Here is a 20,818-nt window from a genome sequence, read left to right on the forward strand (position 1 = left end):
TCGGGGCCATGCGCCTCGTTTAGAACGGGCAAACTTCAGGCTGAACCGACCAAACCAGCAGCCAGCCACGGGTCCGATCATGGGGTTAAACTGTTTCTAGAAGTTCCTGTTACAATGACATGCAGGGGGAAAATACCATACCCAATTCCACCACTGACCTTCCCCCCTGGCCTGAGCTGTGTTAGGGTAGCATACTATGTAAGATATTATGCGGGTGATTGAGACGACAGAACGGCGTAATCACGGACAGCCGTTGTGACATTTTCTGCTGCTGCGGTTTGGGGAAAAAGCTTTAGTGGTTTCAACTGTGTCCTCATCTTTTTTTTCATATAACAAATCTAGCTATCTCTCCAGCTGATATAACAATATAAGTACTTAGTAAGTTACTTAAGTTGGTTGGTTGGCTGCTCGTTTTTAAAATTACACGATTTGGAGCTTCGACTTTAAGCAATTTCTACCGCAGGCCGGGGTAACCTTCGTAATTAACATTTGTTGTTTTGTGGAGACAATCTGCTATTCTTGAACACCCCCCTTTCGATAACTTTTTTTGGTCTTACAAATTTAAAATCACGACTTCGGCTGTTATTTGTCGATACGACGGAAGACTTGGGCGCGATTTGGAAAATAGTCGGCTCGAACGGTTCGGGCTTCGAAAGGAGGAAGAGGAGGTTAAGAGATACAATACCTACAATCGACGATTCTTCGCCTGTTCAACGCGCTACCCTTCTCTTCCGACTGTTCGAAACGGGGTTTACCACCCTCATCCGCCGCTGCTCACTACTCCCCACCACCGCCACCACGAGTAATCTGTTAACTCACAAGAACACCGCTACTTAAAAGAACCACCTTCAATCGCGTGCCCTTTTAACGAGCAACCTGTTTTACGAACGGCGAAAGGGGTACTGGGAGTTGGAGGACGACTTGGAATCATGTCGACGATACCGTTCCTTCCTCCTTCGCTGGAGATTGTGAATACCTGGGCAGAAGGGATATGGGAATATCTCACTCTTCCGGTGGTATTAACTTTAGTCGTGGGGATTTTGATCGTTGACGTTGGGGTTGTACGTTTCTCTCTCTCCATATGGTTCTTGCTCATCCGGTTTACTTCAACTCTTAACGAATAAGAAAAGGGCTAATAAGTTATCTTTAATGAAATAGTTATACATCCTCCTCTTATTAGTAACGCACAACCCACGACCGGAGACCGAATCGGAAAAGCATTATATAACGGTTACATCCGATGGTAAACAAAAGGGTGGAATTAGGTTACCTGATTTATTAGATGAAAAAGTCGAACCTGATGTTTTCATGTCGGTTGTTGTGCCGGCTTATAATGAGGAATTGAGGATTGAGATGATGTTAGATGAGGCGGTTGAGTTTTTGAATCAAGAGTTTCCGAAGGGTTCTAGTGGGAGGAAAGCGGTGAATGGGAAGGCGAATGGATACGCTAACGGACATGCGAATGGGCACATTAACGGGGAGAGGGAGAAGAAGAAAGGGTGGGAAATTATCATTGTTGATGATGGAAGTAAAGATAAGACCACCGAGGTTGTGGTGGAGTGGATGAAGAAGAGGGTTGAGAAGAGAGAGGTTGAGGAAGGCGATTTGAGGATTGTGCATTTGGAGAGAAATAGAGGGAAGGGTGGGGCTGTTGCTCATGTATGTTCTTATTTTCCTCCCCCCTCCTCCTTTCAATACTACGACCGCAGTATGTATGGGTTGCTAATACGCGATGATGATGATAACAGGGAATGCGCCACATCCGCGGTCAATACGCCGTCTTCGCCGACGCCGACGGCGCCACCAAATTCTCCGACCTAAAAACACTCCTCGCCCGTCTCCAATCCATCGAATCAAGCCGTGCATCCCCCACCACCCCCTCCAAAACCGAGTACCACGGAATTTCAGTCGGTTCCCGAGCACATATGGTCAACTCCTCAGCAGTCGTAGCCCGTTCATGGTACCGTAACCTCTTGATGTACGGTTTCCACACCTTCCTCCACGTCATCGGAATCCAAAAGATTAAAGATACACAATGTGGGTTTAAGTTGTTTACGAGGGATACAGCTAGATTGGTGTTCTGGGAGGGACATTGCGAAGGTTGGATATTTGATATTGAGTGTTTGTTGATTGCAGAGGAAGAGAAGGTGGGGGTTGAGGAGGTTAGTGTTACTTGGCATGAGGTGGAGGGTACGAAGATGAATCTAGTAAAGGATAGTATTAGAATGGCATGGGATCTTGTGGTTTTGAGGGCTGCATATGCAGTTGGAGTCTATGGTGGGGTTAGGAGGGGGTGGAGGAGGGGTTAGGTTAAGTTGATTTGGAATCATTGCATTTTCTTGGTCTTTTTTTTTTTTTGACGTTTGATTAGGCGGCGAGCTTGTGCTTGAGCTTGAGCTTGCGGCTGATTCAATTCGATTCGTTCTTTTTTCTTATAAATACTTTTTTTGATGGGCTTATATTGTCACGGTATGTTAATGCCTAATGGTGGTAAGTGTAGTCTCGTATTGCAGACGCGGTCCACACTTTGTGGTAAGCGATGGTTTTTTTGGTTTGAATTTCCTTTTTTTATATTCTATTATACATATTTTTTTTTATTGAGTATTGCGAGTTATATATAACGGTATAATAGCCAGATAGAGTGGCTATGAACGGTGGCTTCTAGTCATAATTATGATAGATGAAACACCTGAAAAGTATATAATTATCTTTCGAGTTAAGATGTTAATTGTTCCTTGATCGAGTTTCTCTTTGATATGGTGTTCTTAATTTGACTTTTAAATTTTTAAGTTTCCTATGGGAATTCATTAAATACCATTTGAATTGTTGTTACTATAATTGATACTCTTTGAACGTTGAACTACCGATGTCCGCTTTGGTATCTACCTATTAAGTGAAGATTTGGATATGAGACGGATTAATTTCTGATATCCTTGGAGAACCAAACCAGTTCTTGTCCTAATTCTCTCATTTCTTCTGATCATGACGTTCGATTTAGTCAACCATTGATCATAAAGTTAGAGGGGTCTTTTTTTCTGAGGTTACGTTTGAACCGACATTGGTCCCGATATACATATTTAGTTTTGAGAACTTCAAGGCTATCCCTCGGGGGATAGATAGTATAGCAGGTTTAAACAGTGAAGTGAAATACTATTGCATTAATATTGTTCCGAATCTAATTTAGCCGTTGCATATCGGAAATGTTCTTCCCGTATAATATAATTCCGACGCAGGAGTACCATGCCAGAGTTGCCCCCCTCACCTTTACTACGATGTTCTATCTACTTCTTGCCGTGATATGATTTTACCCGCTTAATAATCTATATCAATGATATCATGAGTACTGATAATCTATGGTAGTTATCAAATTCTTTGTTAATGCAGATATATATACACACATATCTCGATAGACTGTAGACGATGCATGCGGTACGCAGGCGCTACCATAAGGTAGTTTTATTCAGGGTCCACATATGTAAATTCCATTCCTTCTAATTCTCCTGGCAACATGGCTGGCTGATGCTTCATATGTGGTAATATAACCTCGGCCCCCAGGTTCGTGATCAATTGCTTATTGTAACGGAACGCCACGAGGATCACGTCGTAATCGGTCTGGTTCACAGGCGTCACAAAGTTCTGAAATACTTTTTATAGGCATAAGGTATTGGCAGTCAACTAACACTGGGATAAGCTTAGCAATGTTATGTCAATAAATGAAAGATAGCGACTTGATGATATCTCGACGGAAACCTCACAACCAGGAAACAGATATCTGACAACCGTTGTATAATTATATGTCATATAGACCAATATCAATACAACTTAATCGAACAAGCGCTTAAGCGGCCAAGCTCAACTACATATACCAGCATGTAATATTCTGGAAATTACAATCCGAAGCTCGTATAATCAATCTTTGGATGGATGTATTTTCATCTAGGCTGATGCATTCAAATTAATTACACTACATCACCGTACTTTCTAGCTAATTCTATGGGAATACATATATAAATCTACTGCCTTGAAACTTCCACAAGAGTTACCGCTAACTCTTCTGTAGCTCTACAAGTACAATACCTCATCTCGAGTACCCGGGTAACCATCATACGGTAACATAAACTTCTGACCCGGAGCTAGAGTTAAAATGGCCAACCAAGAATACAAAAGTAAAGCTGGAAGAAAAAAGAAGATTATTCAGAAACCTCTTGTTGTATCTGAGGACGGGAAACTTTGTTCTATTACCGTAGCTGACGTCTCTACATCAAGCTCAAGCATAGAGACTGAGCCAGAAACGAAAGAAAATTTGGACCTGAATGACGTTGAAATTGAAAATGGAAATGAAATACATGCCGAATGTTTGGATCAAGACAAGAACGATGAGGATTGTAAGGATATCAAAGCCGTCAAAGCCCAGCCGCCCTATGAAAAAGAAGACATAAAAGAACCTCAGAAAAGGGTTTCCATCATTTCTGCTAAAGGTGGTACTGGCCGCAAGGGGAAGACTAAAAAAGAGGTGGACAATGAACAAATTGAACCAAAAGTTAAGGGTAAGCGTGGAAGGAAGAGAAAGCAGGATACATTACAGGCCACAGATGAAATAAAAGAAGAACTCAAGGTACCAATCACGTTTTCTACAAAGTTATCGTCCCTTCTAGCTATAGACTTCCTGCTAATAGAATCCATTCCATTGTCAAGCCAAAAGCAAAACGAGCGAAGAACCCTAGCACTTCTGCCAGTAAAGGCCCAAAGAAACAGAACCCAACTGCCTCAAATCTTCAGCTTCCTTCTCCTCCACCAACACCGCCGCCGCCAACTGAAACCGAACTCGCAGAGGCAGCTGCAAAGACCAACGCAGAATCAGCCCGCAAAGAGCGCCTTAAACTAATCCCATACTACTACGAGGAAATGAAAGAGATTTTTGACTTCCTCTGCGATCGTGGTGTCTACTGGAAAAATGACCTACCCAAGAACAAAAGATACAGTAACAGAGATACGAAGTTGCTCGAAAAAGAGGTTAAGAAGAAAGTTTCGGAGATATTGGAGAGCTATCCAAAGGAGAAATTTGTTATGGAAGCGTTCGAAGAAGCAGAGAGGAAGTTGAAAGCCTTGGGTGAGCGACAGGATCAAGACCATGATGAGAAAGAGATTGATATAGACACAGGTGGCAAATTGGGTGTATCCAATTAGTTTTATTTAGTTTTCTACTAACAGGATACACATGGACACTCAGGATACAGTATTCAAAGTCCGAAATTTAAAAATCATCAAGTCCTTTAGTACCGTGGTATGAATCTGAAAGTCCCCCTTGATGCATGTTTTTAATAAGAATTTCTGAGAGGCAGGAGTTTGTAGGTAAGAAACTGTAACAAGGAGATTCTTATATACTTCCAATTCCTGTTCTTAGACATATAAAAGTCACTGGGGAGTACGAGTTGGAAAGAAATTCCTGTTACAGGTTAGGTTATAGAATTTATTCTCATTTTGTTCTGAACATAAAGCAGTTGAATACAGCAAAACCAAGTATATTGGTTCTGTAGCTTAATATTCGAAATTGAAAAAAACTTGGGAATTACATAGAAGGTAGTGCGATCGTTCAAATAAGTTCAAGTTTGAGGGAAGCTTTATCCTGGTTTATTGAAACTTGATGAATAAACAGTCAATGTAACGATAACCTCCCGTTCCTTGATTGATACCCTAGAAAACAGATGTTTTGGGTTCTAGGCACAATATGGCGACTAACTAGGTTTAAAGTATTGGATATAGTATTGTAGCACCTAAAAAGCAAGAAAGAGTAGTGGTGATGACCTATAGTCTTGATTGAAGGCGCCATTATTGGCAGTGTGCCGCTATAGCTAGGCTAAATCATTTAATTGTACGCAATTACATTGGGTTTAAATTTTTGTGCAATCATGACGAACCTGCAAAATCAAGTTGAAGATTAAAACTTTTTCGCTCCCCGTTACGCTGCATTTCCCATTAACTATGCTCTCAGCAGCGTGCCGAAGCGTTTTAATACAAGACTAACTACGCTCTACCTAATTCGATGGTTTTTTGAAATTAAACTAATAACCAAATCAGAATCCCAATTACCCTCCGTGGTTCGCATGCTGTTCCCGCAATAAAAAAAACCAATCCTCAATAGTCTTCGCTGAGCCCTGAATTATCACAGTCAATGTCTTTTTTTCATTATCCTCCAAATTCCCACCAGCCCCATGGGCTATGGCCTTGGTCGGTTATCGTGGTCAAGTATGTGCCTTATATACCTCGCGGTGGAATGGAATGGCTGGTTCAATGAGACTTTGGATATACTTCGTCGTTTTATCTCTACCTTTTTCGAAGGCCATGGCACCAAACTCCGCCTCCTGTACGTCCGCGACCGCCTTGACGCCAGTCACATTTCTAGCTTGAATCCTATCGACAGTGCGCAAGCTTTTCGCAAACGCATTCAACTGTGCGTTTGAACGTAGAGTGTTGTACAAATACTAATTTTGAATGAGAAACGTTAGTATTTAACCCGAACATAACTTAGCATGTTTAGAATTATTAGATAAGGGAAAGTGTGTACCATCCTTTCAGGCCATTTGATTTGTGGGTGTTGCTTTATCAAGTGCTGGACAATAGCCGCGTTGTACTTAACATCACCGACTTGTTCAAGCTGTTTCAAAGTCAAGGTCCCGAATTCAGTCTTTATTTCTTGACGTGTAGCACCTTGTTGAAGCAGCTTTTGGAGCTTGGGCGATTTAATGGAAGGAGGTATGGGGATATTTGCTCCTGATGGGTATTCAAACATAGGTAAGCTCCCTGCTTTGGCTTTGGCCTGCGAAGAGAACTGAGAGGCTTGAGAATTGAGCCCACCACCCGAAATGTAGATATTAGGTGCAGACTTGTAGGTTTTCAACATTTGTTTCGCAGTATTGTAAAGTAGTCGCTGCATCCTTAAAAGATTCAAGTATTCGATTTACTAGAAAAAGATCATTACGTTGAAGGGTTTGGCACGAGGGAATGGTGCAATGACTTAGTGGAGACAATAACACAAATGAGACAAAATGAACCTATATATATATATATATATGAGAAGTTACTTGATATATACTATGATGGCGTGTTCTTCACTACCTTTCTCACGACCTCATGATCCCCCTGGAACTTACGAGTCGGCGAATCTCCATTTTATGTAGTTTCTTCTAGGTCCTTCCACTACGTCTGCAGAGGAGCTCTAAGAACTGAAATGATTGATTGAATCTTCCATGTTTCTTAGAAGTAATAATTGATCTGCAGATGCTTTGGTTTATAAGATCTTCGTTTCTGTGGTCTTAAATAGAATATTAAGATCAATTCGGCGACATAGATGCGTGATCATCTACGAGGTCAAGACATTGCACGGCATATCAATTACAAAAAGATATAAGTATTTCCGTGCCAGCCCAAGCTATCAGTTAATAAGGCTTAGGCGTGCAGACAGGCCCGTAGCCATCCCTCAGTTATATAGAACTCTATTGCATGAATTAGAGCGCTTCAAGCGGTAGCCAAACCTTGCTAAGTGACAAGCGTTGTAGATTTTGCGTTGCTCTTCTAGACCCCGATTTGGTAGTATATTGTCCAAATTAGGTCGGAAATTTGTCCCACTAACCTAAATTGGTCAGAAATCTGCTAGTTTTGGTAACATGTTGACCGATCCAACACGCAACACCTTTTAATAAATAGATCTACAGATCAATCATCAGATATATGTTTCCGGATAACATGTTCTGCTACGTTATACTTGCGGAAGACGCAAACTGACTATACCTCCTCGATTGATATAGCTATATTTTGTTCAAAACATTTCTACTTAAGGTGGATCTGCGTTAGCCAGCTTCTTTTCTGTTCCCGATTGATTTACAGCCTATCAAAATATATTAATATTGCTGTTAAGATGTTCTACTAAGGTTAGCTAGTCTAGTTGTAGACTACTAGTATTAGCCACGTGCGAAGTTAACTTGCGCTGTCGGGTATATATATGTGTGTATATATACTGTTTGACAGAAACCTAGTTATATGTATTACCGCCGATCTTGGATTAATGCGAGTCATGTATTATCTGAAAAAGAACGCCAGTCGTCAAGGCCGGTAGGGAGGACTCTTTGGGGTCGAGGCGAGATTAGTCGACTAAGTTCATTTACTGGGTTATGAATCATGATTATCGAATTCACTGCCATCGAGACTCGCTATAGCTGAACTCAACTTTCATCATGTCCAGCTTAGACTAAAAAACCGACTCGATCAGTATATGGATCTTGATGTTTGAGATAATGTGTTCGCGAATCAAGGCATGTTCGTCCGTAAGTTGAACTTCAAGTTGCTAGTCCGTGAATGTAGATTCTAGCAGGATAGCTGTGATTGAGGAAGGGAAGTATTGATTGGTCTCGAGCTCAATCTCTGAGGCTAAGGTAAGAACTTCAATATGGAAAGGGTTTTGTGCAAGTTCAATTGGCTGCTTCACTGGGTAACCGGCGTATGCTCTTAACATGAGCGCTGCAAATTCTGACAGCTTCTAAGAGACGATCTTGAATTTTTTAGCATTTTAAATTGCAAGATTTCCTTAACGAAAATCTCCAATTAGGTTTATGGGTTGAGTATCTTAGTGAAGCTTGGGAGGGGAAATATATGATAGACTGAGTTCTAAAGAAATTTGACGATCTTGAATTTTCCCAGGTTGACGATCTTGAATTTTCCCAGGTCGACGATCTTGAATTATTTTTCATAGGAGTTATAAAAGCCCCCCATCCCTGTCGACATTCTTTCTGGTCCCTTCTTTTTTCACTGTACCCCATTGCATACAGTCACTAGTACAGTAGACAGCAAGTTCAACTTTCGGTATCTATACTTTAGCTATAGTATCTCATTGCATACTATAACTTACCTCCACCCCAGACAAACCGCTTCACTAGTATACATATATATATATATATACGTAACAAGCAAATATGTCTCAACAAGAGGACTTTCCATTCCCAGGCCCATATGATCAGGGTCTTCCGACCCCCGCTTGGAGTTCGAACACTGGCACGCCAATCCTTACACCAGCAAGCTCCACTATGTTCCCTCTCCCAACTGGGTCATTTGGACCTCCTCTCCCTCTTCCTTCTTCTGAACCTTTCCCAGGGTTTCCGGGACCTCCAATGTTCCCCGATGCCCCAATTATGCCCTCAGGCATGCCCTCCCCAACCATGTCGCCTATTCCAGGGTCCGGCCCAATGCCGATGCAGATGCTGGTTCCATCCGCTATGCCCTCCCCGATTCCAACTCCTGCTTCCTCCACCTTCTCAACCCCATTTGGGACGATCAATGGACCACCGGATCCAAATGACGCCCAAGCACTCGAGGCGATCTTTGGCCCAGTACCCAACTATGTAACGGCCAATACCAGTCACTACAATCTTCCATATATGCCTCCACCATATAGGGAGAATTTCGTCCCAGCTCCACTGTACATCCCGGGCTCGGCTGAAGATCTCGCATATCAGAACCTTGCACGAGAAAATTTCGAAAATGGGCTTACGACGGACCCATGGCGCAACGAACCCATCCCAGAGAATAACGAGCCACAGTTCGTTCAAAGATTTGAGGATCTTAGCTTCGCTGATCAAATGCGGGAGAGACGTCTTCGTCATAGATATAACAATACAATGACAGACGCCCAGCGAAGAGATATGGACCGTCGTCGTCTTCAGAGAACGGGCTCCCACGAGCCGGAGCTTGATGAAGAGGTTTGGAAGGCATCTCCTGGTTGTCAATGTGTCATCTTATAGTCGGAATGGGGATATTGGCCGTTCTCGCGAGACTTGGACTAGATGATACTGGGTCTTTAAATATGTTTCGGATGAATCCGTGTTCTGTTAAATCATTTGTATTTGTGCAACTTTGTTGAAGATAGATCTTTATAGAAACAAAAGTATAGTTTTAAAAAAATTTTAAAAATTAAAAATTAGAAGGGAAAAAAAAGAGGTTGTTTTGGTAGCGACATGTCGGTTAGTTTTCATGTTGAGAGCTTGGATTCTTGTGATGAAGAAAGCTTGTCAGATTGGCATAGAAACTAGCAGTTAAAAGAGAAATTAAGAAAAAAAAGAAGTTAAACGAGGAAAACAAAGGAACAGCGATACTTGGACTCTATCCGTGGCTTCTAGTAAAGTGTACCTAAGCTTTCATTAATAGAACTTCTAGTTTTACTCTCAGCCCGGGCTGGCCCGCAGGCAGCTTGCCAGGACCTAGGTACCTCGTGAACACGGTAGCGTATGTTAAGGAGATAACCGATATGTGCTAAATCCCGACTTGATCCCGAATTTCGGGATGAAGCCAGTCACACAATCAATCTTTCACCAATCGAACGTTATTATCGCTGGCGTGATGCCGAGGAGCTAGATCCTCGGGCCAGGGTATCCATGTTCTGGCATCTTCCAATTGATCAAGCCCACAGAAAGTTAGAGTTGTATGCTGACATGCGGATTCAGATAACCCCTGATACCTCCTTGTATTTGAAAATGCGACAAAAGTAACGTGCGTAATGCAGGTTATCAAGTGTCATCATGTTACTTCGCGGAGTTTCGAGTTCCGTGTAGTGCGAGCAGTTGGCCCTAAGTTCCAACTCTTACAAAGCAATGAGCCTGTCAGATTCTATTAAACCGTAAGTTCTTTAAGATTTGAGCAGCTCTACCTTTTGCAACCTTAAATTCAGCGACTAATCTATCGGTATGACGTTTGACATCAAGAATTCGAACAGCCATGCTTTCTAGCTCTAAAAACAAGCGGGGAATCGTGCCTATTTGAGCTAAGGCTAGAAATCGTGTTTAAGTTTGACTTGTCAAAGACAGCTCGAGTTCAGTAATTCAAACGCCCTGACCTAGGAATGACAAGGACTAGGCCTTATCAACAATCGTACATGTTCAAGGAAACCGACGTTGCACATTGGGCGGAACATTCCAGTCGAGCCCAAGTATATTTCTGTTTCAGATGTTGCTATGTCGGTAGATATCGATATAGAGAATCCTATGGATCCGGACCTATCTCGGTGAGCGGTTAGTGGCGCCCAATCCGCATTTCTTACCTTCGCCTCGAGGCCTCCGTATAAGCTGAGTATTTAAAACGACCGAAGCCATCAAGTCCATTCGCCGGACCGACAAAATTTAAAGGAAATATCTTTAATGGTTATCCGATTGTGTTGCTCCATTCAGTTTTTTGCCCGGACGTCCTTCCGGTACCTCAGCTATGTCCTCGATTTAATTCAGATACGTCGATACTCTGGATTTCAGGAACATCTGGTGACGGGCAGCAGAAGTACCAGCATGATTTATTTCGACCGTCGGCGAATTATTTTTGTATTTGATCAAATAGTTGCTTTTTGGGCCTGCGACGCGTCTTTCAATATCTTGGAATTGAGGCGGCCACCGCGCGTCAGCTATTATAAAGCCGTGCACAGTACAGCCTACTGATCGGCTGATTAAGTTTGAGAAGCACGATTGGTTCGGGGGGGCACATTTGTTTGTGGCGAGAGGGTAATTTGGATCGAAAGTTTCGAAATTTAAAACATATGAATATGTTCAGCTGAAAACATGAAAGGGGGTTTGAGGCCTGTGTCGGGGAGTCCGTTGAAGTTATAGGTAAAAACGAAACTTGAGGCGACGCTCTCTCAGCAACGTTTGTGCCTTCTTTAATATTTCCATTTCAGGCACCAGCTCTGCGCCCTCGATATTGTCCTCTTTTGGAGATCTGACCAGAGATACCAGAAGTGTTAAAAGGATCCTCTCACCCATCACCCCTGAATTATTTTGGGATTTTGGACAACTCGAAGTTGGGACCTCGCATTTGCGTATTCTTCTCCTTTTGACAACCTGAAGATAATATTTTCGCGGCATGGTTTGACCATGAGCTCCACAAAAAAACCTGGTTATCACTGGGTTGTGTCATTGGTCAATTGGCCTCGCTCCATGAGCTAATGTATCCGGTTCTGCATCCTCGAAGATCGTGCAACGCTAAATATCGGTACCTGAACTATGAAGAGCGCAGGGGGGCAAAATCCTAACCTCGAAATTCTTCACAGAATATGCGGCCGTCCGACAAAAGAAGTTTGTTTTAAGAGAGTTCTGACAATCCTAGGAGCTCTGTCAACTTCCGATTCTATTTTAAAAGAACTATCAATCCGGGGGTTTTAAACCTGCCTTAATTGCGATAAAATTTTGCATGCCGACTGTTATAATAGCCAGTCCTCACATGAGGAGCGGACCTCTGCCAACATCCAACTATCCACGAAAATTTCTCCCACAGCTAACTGATATTTAGGATACCAAAGGTATCCCTCAAACTGGTCTGTAAGTGTTCCCCAATATATAAATTGTGCTTTCCTTCTCATAAGGTATGCGAAGGCTGACTGTTAGATACATAAAAGGTGGCAAAACGTTGGAGCTGAGGTTTCTAGGCGCTTTTGCAGTTACAATTGCGATGTTTGCTTGCGATGCGCCCAACTCAGCTCAGCCGACTTGACACTCCACCTATGCTGGCTGGCTGAATGCAATGCAGATGCTGCAAGTACGGCGGTACTGCAAGAAAGGTTGCAGGAATGTGCCTTGGTCCATGCTCTAAGCCATCCAATAACCACTTGCAGAGCTGATCCTCTAATTGCGATCGCGACGTCGACGCTATACACATTTTTCTAGCATGCATTGCACCTCATCTCCAAACTCCCGTTTTGGACTTCCACAAACCCCGGCTGAGTGTTGGGCTCCCCGAACGCTCGAGCCGTGCAGTTGCCGGAAGAACCCGTTGATACCTAGGGCATGGAAGTACAGGTACTTCGAGCAGAATTTCGACAGGGTATGCTTCGTTTCCTCCCTAACACACTTCCCGAGCGGGAATCTGCACCCGGGGGGGGTGCTACCTTGTATGCGTGTTCCTGCAGCCCCCGAGATCCCTGCACTAGCTGCGCTGGAGCCCTGCTAATCAATCGAGATAAGCTCACTTTAACATCCGTGGGATATGCAAAATCGCGATTTTGATTCTGATTGGAGGTTATCATAGGTACAGGGTCGAATTATTGGATATGGGATTCGGAACCAAGGGCGAAGCTCAAGGATTTGGATCCCCGGGGCTAAGAGGGTCGCGAAAGGGGTTCAACGTGGGCTTCTGCAGTCACAATCACGACTACTGAGACTTTGCGGGGTATAGCATATTGCATGGGTCGATTGGTTCGACTTGACTAGAACGCGAGACATGTCAAAATCCAGGCCTTCACGATGGTGACACGATTGGCTCTAGGCTCCCAGCGAGCGGGCTGCACGCGGAAGTAAGGAACGAGCAAAATCCAGGAGAACTCGGTAAGTCAAGGATTCCCAGTCAATTGCTCTGCATCATACGTAAAACCGAGTGTTTTACTTCAGAAGAAAACCAACCACCGGAGGATACCGGTAGATACAATTCATGCACCTAGCTTGCTTCGAAATCGCCAAGTCTCGAATATTCAATTGGCAGATAAACAGAGAATATAAATTCATCGAAATTTCCTCGGATAGGAGCCGAAAATCTGGGGTAGCTGGATGAGTTCACTTTGGATACCCGTCCTTCCACACATGTTCTGCATGGACAGCCCTTTTTGATAAGCAGTTTGTCCCAACAGCTGAGCTCTGATGCAAGCCGTTCAATTCGGAACTGTGGCGTTCTACTCTGACCAGGCGTCTTATCCGGCCGTTACATTATACGGCAAAAGCCCTGGCCAACCGAATCAGATAGAAATTTCTCAGGCGTAAAGGCAGAAATATCAGCCGACGACAAGGTTCGATAAAAGAAAAAAGGGCAGACATCATTTTTTTGATAAAATGTGAGGGAAATCTTGGAAAATGTTTTGAAGCGGCTGAGAGTTGGGGTATTTTGGGCCAAGTAGGGTGAATTATCGATATGAATCAACGAGGGGCTGGTTGTCTTAGCGAACCGAAAACAAAAAAAAAAACAAGTTCGGACGCTCGCTTTCAAAACTTCCCTGGAAATACCTTGGATCCAGCCCTTCTCCACACATTTCCTCTACGATTACGAATTACAAAGTATCCTATTCTCATTATTCTTGCCTACCGGTGATGGTCTGGAGTTAAAACTACAAAAAGTTACCTTTTGGTGCCCCTTACGAAAGTTAAACCATGAAAAAGTGCGTCTCGAGTGCTCCCCTCGAAAGGACTTGCCGACAATGAATATTCCGATTTGGCTTTAACAGGACCAACTATTTGATATAACGACCTAGTGCTATAAATGGACAGAATCGCTTCAACAAGTGTCTCTTGGGCCAGTTATATTGGCAGGGCTTTGGTATAACAAAAAAGCTGTCGAAACTGCTGGCAATGATGGCCAGGATCATGCCTCGGTACCAATATCCTCTTTGTCGTCGCCAGACTAATGTCTTTCTTGAAAATACATCGGCGTGGACCTCTTTCGATGTTTCCAGCTGCGAGAAGATAGACTTGTTGTGCGGGGTGCACCAGTGACGCTCATAGTCGGTACAGCAAGGGGGCTAAAACCCTCGGCCGGAGACTTCAACAGCCTTGCGGAGACCCGAAACCCCGGCGGATAACCTGCTCTATTCCTCTGTACAGCTGCGTTTAACATTTTGGGCTAGTGGCGAAACGATCTACTCACGTTTTCACTACCTTGTGGTATTGTTCAATCTTCAATTTAATTACGAGCGAGAAGTCTAGACTAGCGGCGATGTCTTCTTTTCAGATGCTGATCTAGGATCGTAGTCACCTGAGCCTATTGTCTTCTAACTCCTTTACCTAATTTAATCCTTGACAGGTTCCAAGGTCACTTTTCGCGGTTGACTAAGGGCTAATCTCTTGATCGCCATTCCTTCTTTTTTGACCTTCCGACATGACGCCGAGGGTTTTTTCTACCCATACATCACACAGTATACGCTCTATCTAGCCCAAAAGCATGATGCCATATTCACCTCGTGCCTTCTATTAAAACACTAATTTAAACAGTCTCTCTCGCCTCTTTTGCCGCCGCACTGCGATACCCGCTCGGCCCAGATCTGATCGAGCAACACAATATTCAAGGTTGATTTGTTGCATGAGCACTTGTCTGGTGTCTATGGCGGATCCACTTCGCGTTAGCCAGTCAAAAAGGGCGGAGCGACGGCAATGGCGCCGGTGTCAAGCGGCTTACCTAAGTTCTACATGGTTAAAAGCCTATACACTGCCCATGGTTCCTTTACAATATTTCTCCTCCCCAGCCAGGGTTTCTCAGAATGCTGACTGAAATACGGGCCTAGGGTGGTCTCGTTGGCCTAGGGTTGATACCTAGACGTCTAACATGCAACTTGAATCATAGCATATCAAGTATCGAGAATTCTACCCTTGGGTGGTCAAGGGATTGGAACGGCATTAACATGAGTTTAAGGTGTCGGTATATCCCGTTATTCATTGGGCTACCAGAGTCCTTGAATGTGATTTGCATAGGAAAAAATATGAACTACACTGAGCCTAACAAGGAGAATGTCGATAACCATAATTACTGAATTCTAAAATAGAGACTTCATGCTTTAATATCAATTATTTCAAGTTCACATATTTCTCGCTCATGGATCATTTCTAGAATTCTAAAACACAAATATGACCCTTACCGTAATGGACTTCCGTGTATGATTTATTAATGGTTAGTCCTGCCAGATAATTTGTATAGTATGCATGGCAAGCCAAAGTTTTCGACTCTTATAACGCATATGCAGATGTGCATGTGTATGTTAATCTGAGTTACAGGACCCCAAAATCTAATCTCGTATTAAGATACCATCGCTCTCCTTATATGTTCTAGCCGATATATGAACCTTGGATCGGTTGAGGCATTTCGGGTGGTGCTGTAAGAGCCCTTGTAAAGCGGTATGCCAAAAAAGCTGAGACGGCAAATATCGGTATCCCTATCCCCAGTCCCACGCCTAAGCCAATTTTTGCGGATTCCGATAATCCACCGGAAGATCCCACAGTTACAGTTACGGTGTCAGAAGGCTGGCTACCTGGCAATCTTTCCTCGGGCTTGACGGTAATTGTTGTTGCTGCAATTTCATAATATAATAAGTTAGCCTACGTCGAGTATAAAAAGGAAAGCGATTTATGGATTTAAGGTTCGGCTAACTTACCGGCAACCCGGACAGTAGCTATTTCCAATGTAGTTGTCAAAGTACTCAACGGTATCGTCCTTGTCTCTGTTACTGTCTCCCGACTTACTTCTCCACCTCCATCAGTTGGTGTAGTTCCGGCATCAACTCCAGCGGCAACATATCGATCGCAATATCCACCAAATACACTAAGTGCAACAGAAACGTCCCCACTCACGGCCGAACAACTTTTCGAAACACACGACTGTAAATGAGACGTTATAATCAATCGAATATCGGTTCGGCTGCAAATGCATGAATTGAGGCTACATCCAACAGCCCTAGTGATTTCTGCGCCCATATAACAACCTAGCTGCTTTTCAAAGCAACAGACCGCACAATCGCGAATGGCGCCAAAATCGGATGCCTCGCCAAACTTCACGGATTCCCGGTCGGGTATTACTTGTTGCGCGACAACCCGAATGGATGGTAGGGTTAGTGTCGCCAAGAGGAGCGAGAAAAGAATGGCAAGCATGGTGAATACGGTGGGGATTTATTGCCCCGTTTGAGGATATAGGGAGTAGATGCGAGAAGCGGTTGGAGGTCACCGCACGTGCGGGACGCATGGTATTTGAGCTGTTGAGGAACAACAGCTACTCTTCAGCCTGTCGCTGTCAATAGCGGCTGCGAGCTGAAACTTGGATGAGGCAAGTCTTGGCGATAGCCTTGGCTATCTTGAGGTCCTGAGGCTCCGCGGGATCATATGAATTCTAAAATTAGTGTTTGCGGGATTAAGAAACTGGGTGAAAAACGATCAATTCTCTTAGTATGCAATGTTTGAGGTGTACCTCCAGTTTAAAGAGTCCAATATCTCAGATGAACTGTTCTACAAAAAAAATCGAAACTTGGCCATAGGTCTTGGCTAGGCCGGCCAAGTGTTGGATTGAATTCGGGTATACGGCTATCCGGCACTGCACCACAGCTTTACAACAGGATTATATGATTAATTAATATATAATAATCTTATCGGTAACTTAAAGGTACAAATTTCAGAGAGACTTATATCCCCTGGCTATTTCTGCGCTGCTATGTCCTTATCTTCAATCTCTTTCATACCCCTCATAACGTTCGCAACCATCGTCTTATACATCTGAGGCCCCGGAAAACTAAACAAAACATCCTGAATTCCCTGGACCCAGTATGGCGACACTACAGTCTGTCCAGAGCCAATTCTGTCCAAAATAGATCTTGCAATTGTCTTTGTATCCGGTAGAAACGCACCCACGGCGTACTTGAACCCCGGGGTGCCAGCAACACTGCCTGGAGTTACGGCCATGACTTCAATATCTCGGCCTGTGGCATACATCTCTGCATTGAGAGCAATTGACAGGCTGTTCAGATAGCCCTTGGCAGCAGAGTATAGTTGGACCCACGGCAGGCCGTATGCCGAAGTTGAGCCGACATTTATTATGATTCCAGGTTCCGTCATTCGTGGGAGGATGACCCTGATAAGTTGCGTCATGAATCTACCATTGATGCTGAAGACACGGTCTATTTCTGACTCTGTTCTTTCAACCATCGGGTCGTAGATCCTTTTGGCAGCAATGCTGATTCCTCCAACGCAGTTGATCAAAATTGTTATTTTGGTATCGCCGATAGCATTTAGAACAGGCTCGTCGAGAGATAGGATAGGGTCCGTAGCATCTAAAGCTATAGTTTTCGTCTTGATTTTATATTGCGCCTCCAAGTCTGCTGCAAGCTTTGCAATCTTCGAAGGAGTCCTTCCGTGCACGACTATATTGAACCCCTTGCTTGCGAGTTCGATGGCAAGAGCTTTACCAATTCCATCTGAAGAGCCAGTGATCAGAGCCCATGGTGCTTCTCCTTTTGGTGATTTAACTGCTCGGTACTTATAAAGTTTTGAAGGCTTGAGGAAGTATAGATTTGTGAACTGGAAAGTTTTCCAAACAAAGTATGAGACAGTAGCAGCGCCGGTTATGTTGAGAAAAGTTGCACTTTTCAACATTGCTTGTAAGTTCTGGAAGAGACGCTGGTGATTAATCCTCTGGAGAATATAGTTAATGTTCAGATTGAGGGATGCCATCTTCAAAATTTCGAATTTCGAAATATACCTGAAGTCAGAATAGGGTTTGGCTTTGAATTGGGTTGGATTTAATGCAAGCTTGAGGTAGCAAGTAAGAAAACCACTAAGCTCGAGGCCGGGTCTAGCTTCAGTTTATATACTTGACACTCACACTCTGAAGAATGCTTGGTATATTAACTTTGCGGGAAGAACATGCCGTGTATAAACTCGTGCGACAGAATTGAAGAATGATTTCCGTCTCCGATATATAACATACTCGGGTTCTACGGTGACGAGTAAAAGTTTAGGCTAGCCTCATGCTCCCGTACCTGCGTCAAACCTATACACTGAATATAGGTAATTACAAACCCTTTTTCTGAATGGGGAGATGAAAATATATTCTCTCTCGGAAACTTGACTTTATTAGGCTAGTATTGATACCGGAATAGATATTCGGCTGTATTATCCCATCCTTATGCCCCGAAGAACCGGCACATTATGGGACTCGGTAAGGGCCGTGAGAACGCTAAGCTATTGTCTCGCACGAATTCGGGACTCAAATCGTAGCCGAAATGTGTTGGCTGTCGGCTTCGATAAGGGATCAGCGAAGTGGTCCGAATAAGGAAGGTTTGACAGAGTACAAGGGGTTGCCGAAACAAGAATGTTTGTCAATCTAGTTAAAGTTGTCGCCTGTGACGCTGGTGAGAACCATGCGCGCAAGTCTATTCTAGCTTGAGTGGTTATGCTACGAGACCTTTAAATATAATCTTGAGGGCATTTTAAAAGCAGCTCGTGTCAAGCTCCTTAGAGTTACAAGCATTTCCCCATCGTTCTAACGATATATTGTATTGTAGATACGTATCGATACCGTCAGGTACTGCACTGCAATCAAACCTCGAAAATTAAAAAGAGGCCAGGGTGGACAGATTAATAGTTGCGTATGGACAACTGGTCTATAGAAAAGGAGCGACGCATATCCCGAAACCACCGGGCCCGCCTATCCCGTCGATATACAACAAACTATGCACGGATATTAGGTTCATCTCCTCTTCGTGGTGTTATCTTTTGTCGTGCTAGCTGCAATATACCATACAGTCTCCTCATTTATTCCTGGAAGAAATTTCACGAATAGAGTCTCCACAATTCTGAGGCGCGCGCCGGAGAAACCGGGGTTTAATTGATATATACACAACTCACTTGCACTAGTGATCCTGTAGCTCTTTCTCCCATCGCTACAAACGTTGCGGCTTTATCTTTGTGCATGTGCCACAATTGCGCAGCTACTTAATTAGGTCCATGGGTCTTAACCTTGTTATTGGGACGTTCCAAAGGGGGGTATAATACAAACCGGTGGTCCCCAGCGCTGGCTATCTTCTCACTACCGCCCAAATCCGCAGTTACAATCCATCAAGTGCTACTAGTGCTGTACCTGAAGGCCCTCTTGGAGCTTTTTACCCGGCTGACATCCCGGTATACGATTTTTGCCTAGCTGTGTATCAATTTGAGGGGAACCGGTTGTGTCGATATTTCATCTAGCCAGTAGTAGTTGGCAAAGGATCTAGGCACCATGGGCTTAAACGCTTTCCGCATAATTGCCGATCTTTCGCATCTATCGTCCAAGTTGATTTTGATATGGGCGATCCATAGCAACCGCAGCGCCGAGGGTGTATCTCTCATCACACAAGGCCTTTACCTTCTCGTCTTTCTAACACGCTATGTTGATCTCTTCTGGATGCGTTTGGCGTGGTGGCACACTACGCTAAAAATCTTCTACATACTCTCCTCCTCACATATATTACTTCTTATGATGATGGTTTTCCCCCGGACACAAGAGCCTCAGAAGGCCTTGAGATTTGGTGCATGGTGCTTGGGAGGGTCTCTTATTTTAACAATGCCGGTCACCGCTATTATAGACGGATATTTTTTTTTCGAGGAGGTATGTTCAGATAACTTTGATCGAATGACAGTCCACCCCCTGAGATCGTATTTATAGAGCTAACTTGAGAATTTTTAGAACGTTTGGGTTTTTAGCATTATCCTTGAATCCGTTTGCATTCTTCCCCAGCTCCTCCTTCTCCGGCGGACTTCAATCCCAACTGTCATTGATTCCTATTATCTTGTCACTCTTGGGTCCTATCGTGGATTCTATATTCTCAACTGGATCTGGAGATATTACACTGAATTACATTTTGACCCCGTCTCCTCCATTTTCGGTGTCATACAAACCGCCCTTTACATCGATTTCGCTTGGGTGTATTATAGTCGCCAACGAATTAAATTGCGAGGTGGCGCTTTAATAGACAAGGACGAAGTTGGACGTGGGTGGCTTATTAGCCGCATTCTCGGTGGGGATAGACACGTTGACCATCAAGAAGAACTAAGAGATTTTGATGTGCAGAATGGGGGTTACAATCATCGTAGCACAAGTAGGCTTCCTCAGCATTGGGGCCCTCGAGGAATATCTGTAAATGCGGATGACGGACCCCTTGACTTAGAGGGGGACGCGGATGCGCAGCATCTACTCGCGGATCCGGATCAGTTTGAGGTTGGGATCAGGAGGATGTAGATGTTGTGGAAGGTGTAGATCTAGGACGGGCAGAAATAAAACGACTTACAACTTTGAAACA

General features: G+C 43.8%; 7 protein-coding genes across 7 annotated transcripts; 4 read left to right on the forward strand and 3 right to left on the reverse strand.

Annotated features, from left to right (window-relative positions):
* Nucleotides 1-929: 929 nt before the first annotated feature.
* On the forward strand, nt 930-2,309 carry AOL_s00078g480 (uncharacterized protein; the record flags this gene model as incomplete). Its single annotated transcript, XM_011123743.1, has 3 exons — nt 930-1,061; nt 1,159-1,659; nt 1,749-2,309. 3 exons carry the CDS (start codon nt 930-932, stop codon nt 2,307-2,309), a joined length of 1,194 nt encoding a protein of 397 aa, XP_011122045.1.
* A 1,835-nt stretch (nt 2,310-4,144) lies between these two features.
* AOL_s00078g481 (uncharacterized protein) lies at nt 4,145-5,187 on the forward strand (the record flags this gene model as incomplete). The annotated part of the gene is made up of 2 exons (XM_011123744.1): nt 4,145-4,615; nt 4,696-5,187. The coding sequence occupies 2 exons, from the start codon at nt 4,145-4,147 to the stop codon at nt 5,185-5,187; spliced, it is 963 nt and encodes a 320-aa protein (XP_011122046.1).
* Nucleotides 5,188-6,242: 1,055 nt separating this feature from the next.
* AOL_s00078g482 (uncharacterized protein) lies at nt 6,243-6,901 on the reverse strand (the record flags this gene model as incomplete). Its single annotated transcript, XM_011123745.1, has 2 exons — nt 6,243-6,482; nt 6,566-6,901. 2 exons carry the CDS (start codon nt 6,899-6,901, stop codon nt 6,243-6,245), a joined length of 576 nt encoding a protein of 191 aa, XP_011122047.1.
* Nucleotides 6,902-8,966: 2,065 nt separating this feature from the next.
* AOL_s00078g483 (uncharacterized protein) lies at nt 8,967-9,791 on the forward strand (the record flags this gene model as incomplete). The annotated part of the gene is made up of 1 exon (XM_011123746.1): nt 8,967-9,791. The coding sequence occupies one exon, from the start codon at nt 8,967-8,969 to the stop codon at nt 9,789-9,791; it is 825 nt and encodes a 274-aa protein (XP_011122048.1).
* Nucleotides 9,792-15,824: 6,033 nt separating this feature from the next.
* Nucleotides 15,825-16,643, reverse strand: AOL_s00078g484 (uncharacterized protein; the record flags this gene model as incomplete). Its single annotated transcript, XM_011123747.1, has 2 exons — nt 15,825-16,066; nt 16,151-16,643. The coding sequence occupies 2 exons, from the start codon at nt 16,641-16,643 to the stop codon at nt 15,825-15,827; spliced, it is 735 nt and encodes a 244-aa protein (XP_011122049.1).
* Nucleotides 16,644-17,180: 537 nt separating this feature from the next.
* On the reverse strand, nt 17,181-18,212 carry AOL_s00078g485 (uncharacterized protein; the record flags this gene model as incomplete). Its single annotated transcript, XM_011123748.1, has 1 exon — nt 17,181-18,212. The coding sequence occupies one exon, from the start codon at nt 18,210-18,212 to the stop codon at nt 17,181-17,183; it is 1,032 nt and encodes a 343-aa protein (XP_011122050.1).
* A 1,546-nt stretch (nt 18,213-19,758) lies between these two features.
* Nucleotides 19,759-20,757, forward strand: AOL_s00078g486 (uncharacterized protein; the record flags this gene model as incomplete). Its single annotated transcript, XM_011123749.1, has 2 exons — nt 19,759-20,127; nt 20,206-20,757. 2 exons carry the CDS (start codon nt 19,759-19,761, stop codon nt 20,755-20,757), a joined length of 921 nt encoding a protein of 306 aa, XP_011122051.1.
* Between the last annotated feature and the right edge of the window lie 61 nt (nt 20,758-20,818).

Source organism: Orbilia oligospora (assembly GCF_000225545.1).
Source record: "Orbilia oligospora ATCC 24927 unplaced genomic scaffold scaffold00078, whole genome shotgun sequence".
Classification (NCBI taxonomy): domain Eukaryota; kingdom Fungi; phylum Ascomycota; class Orbiliomycetes; order Orbiliales; family Orbiliaceae; genus Orbilia; species Orbilia oligospora.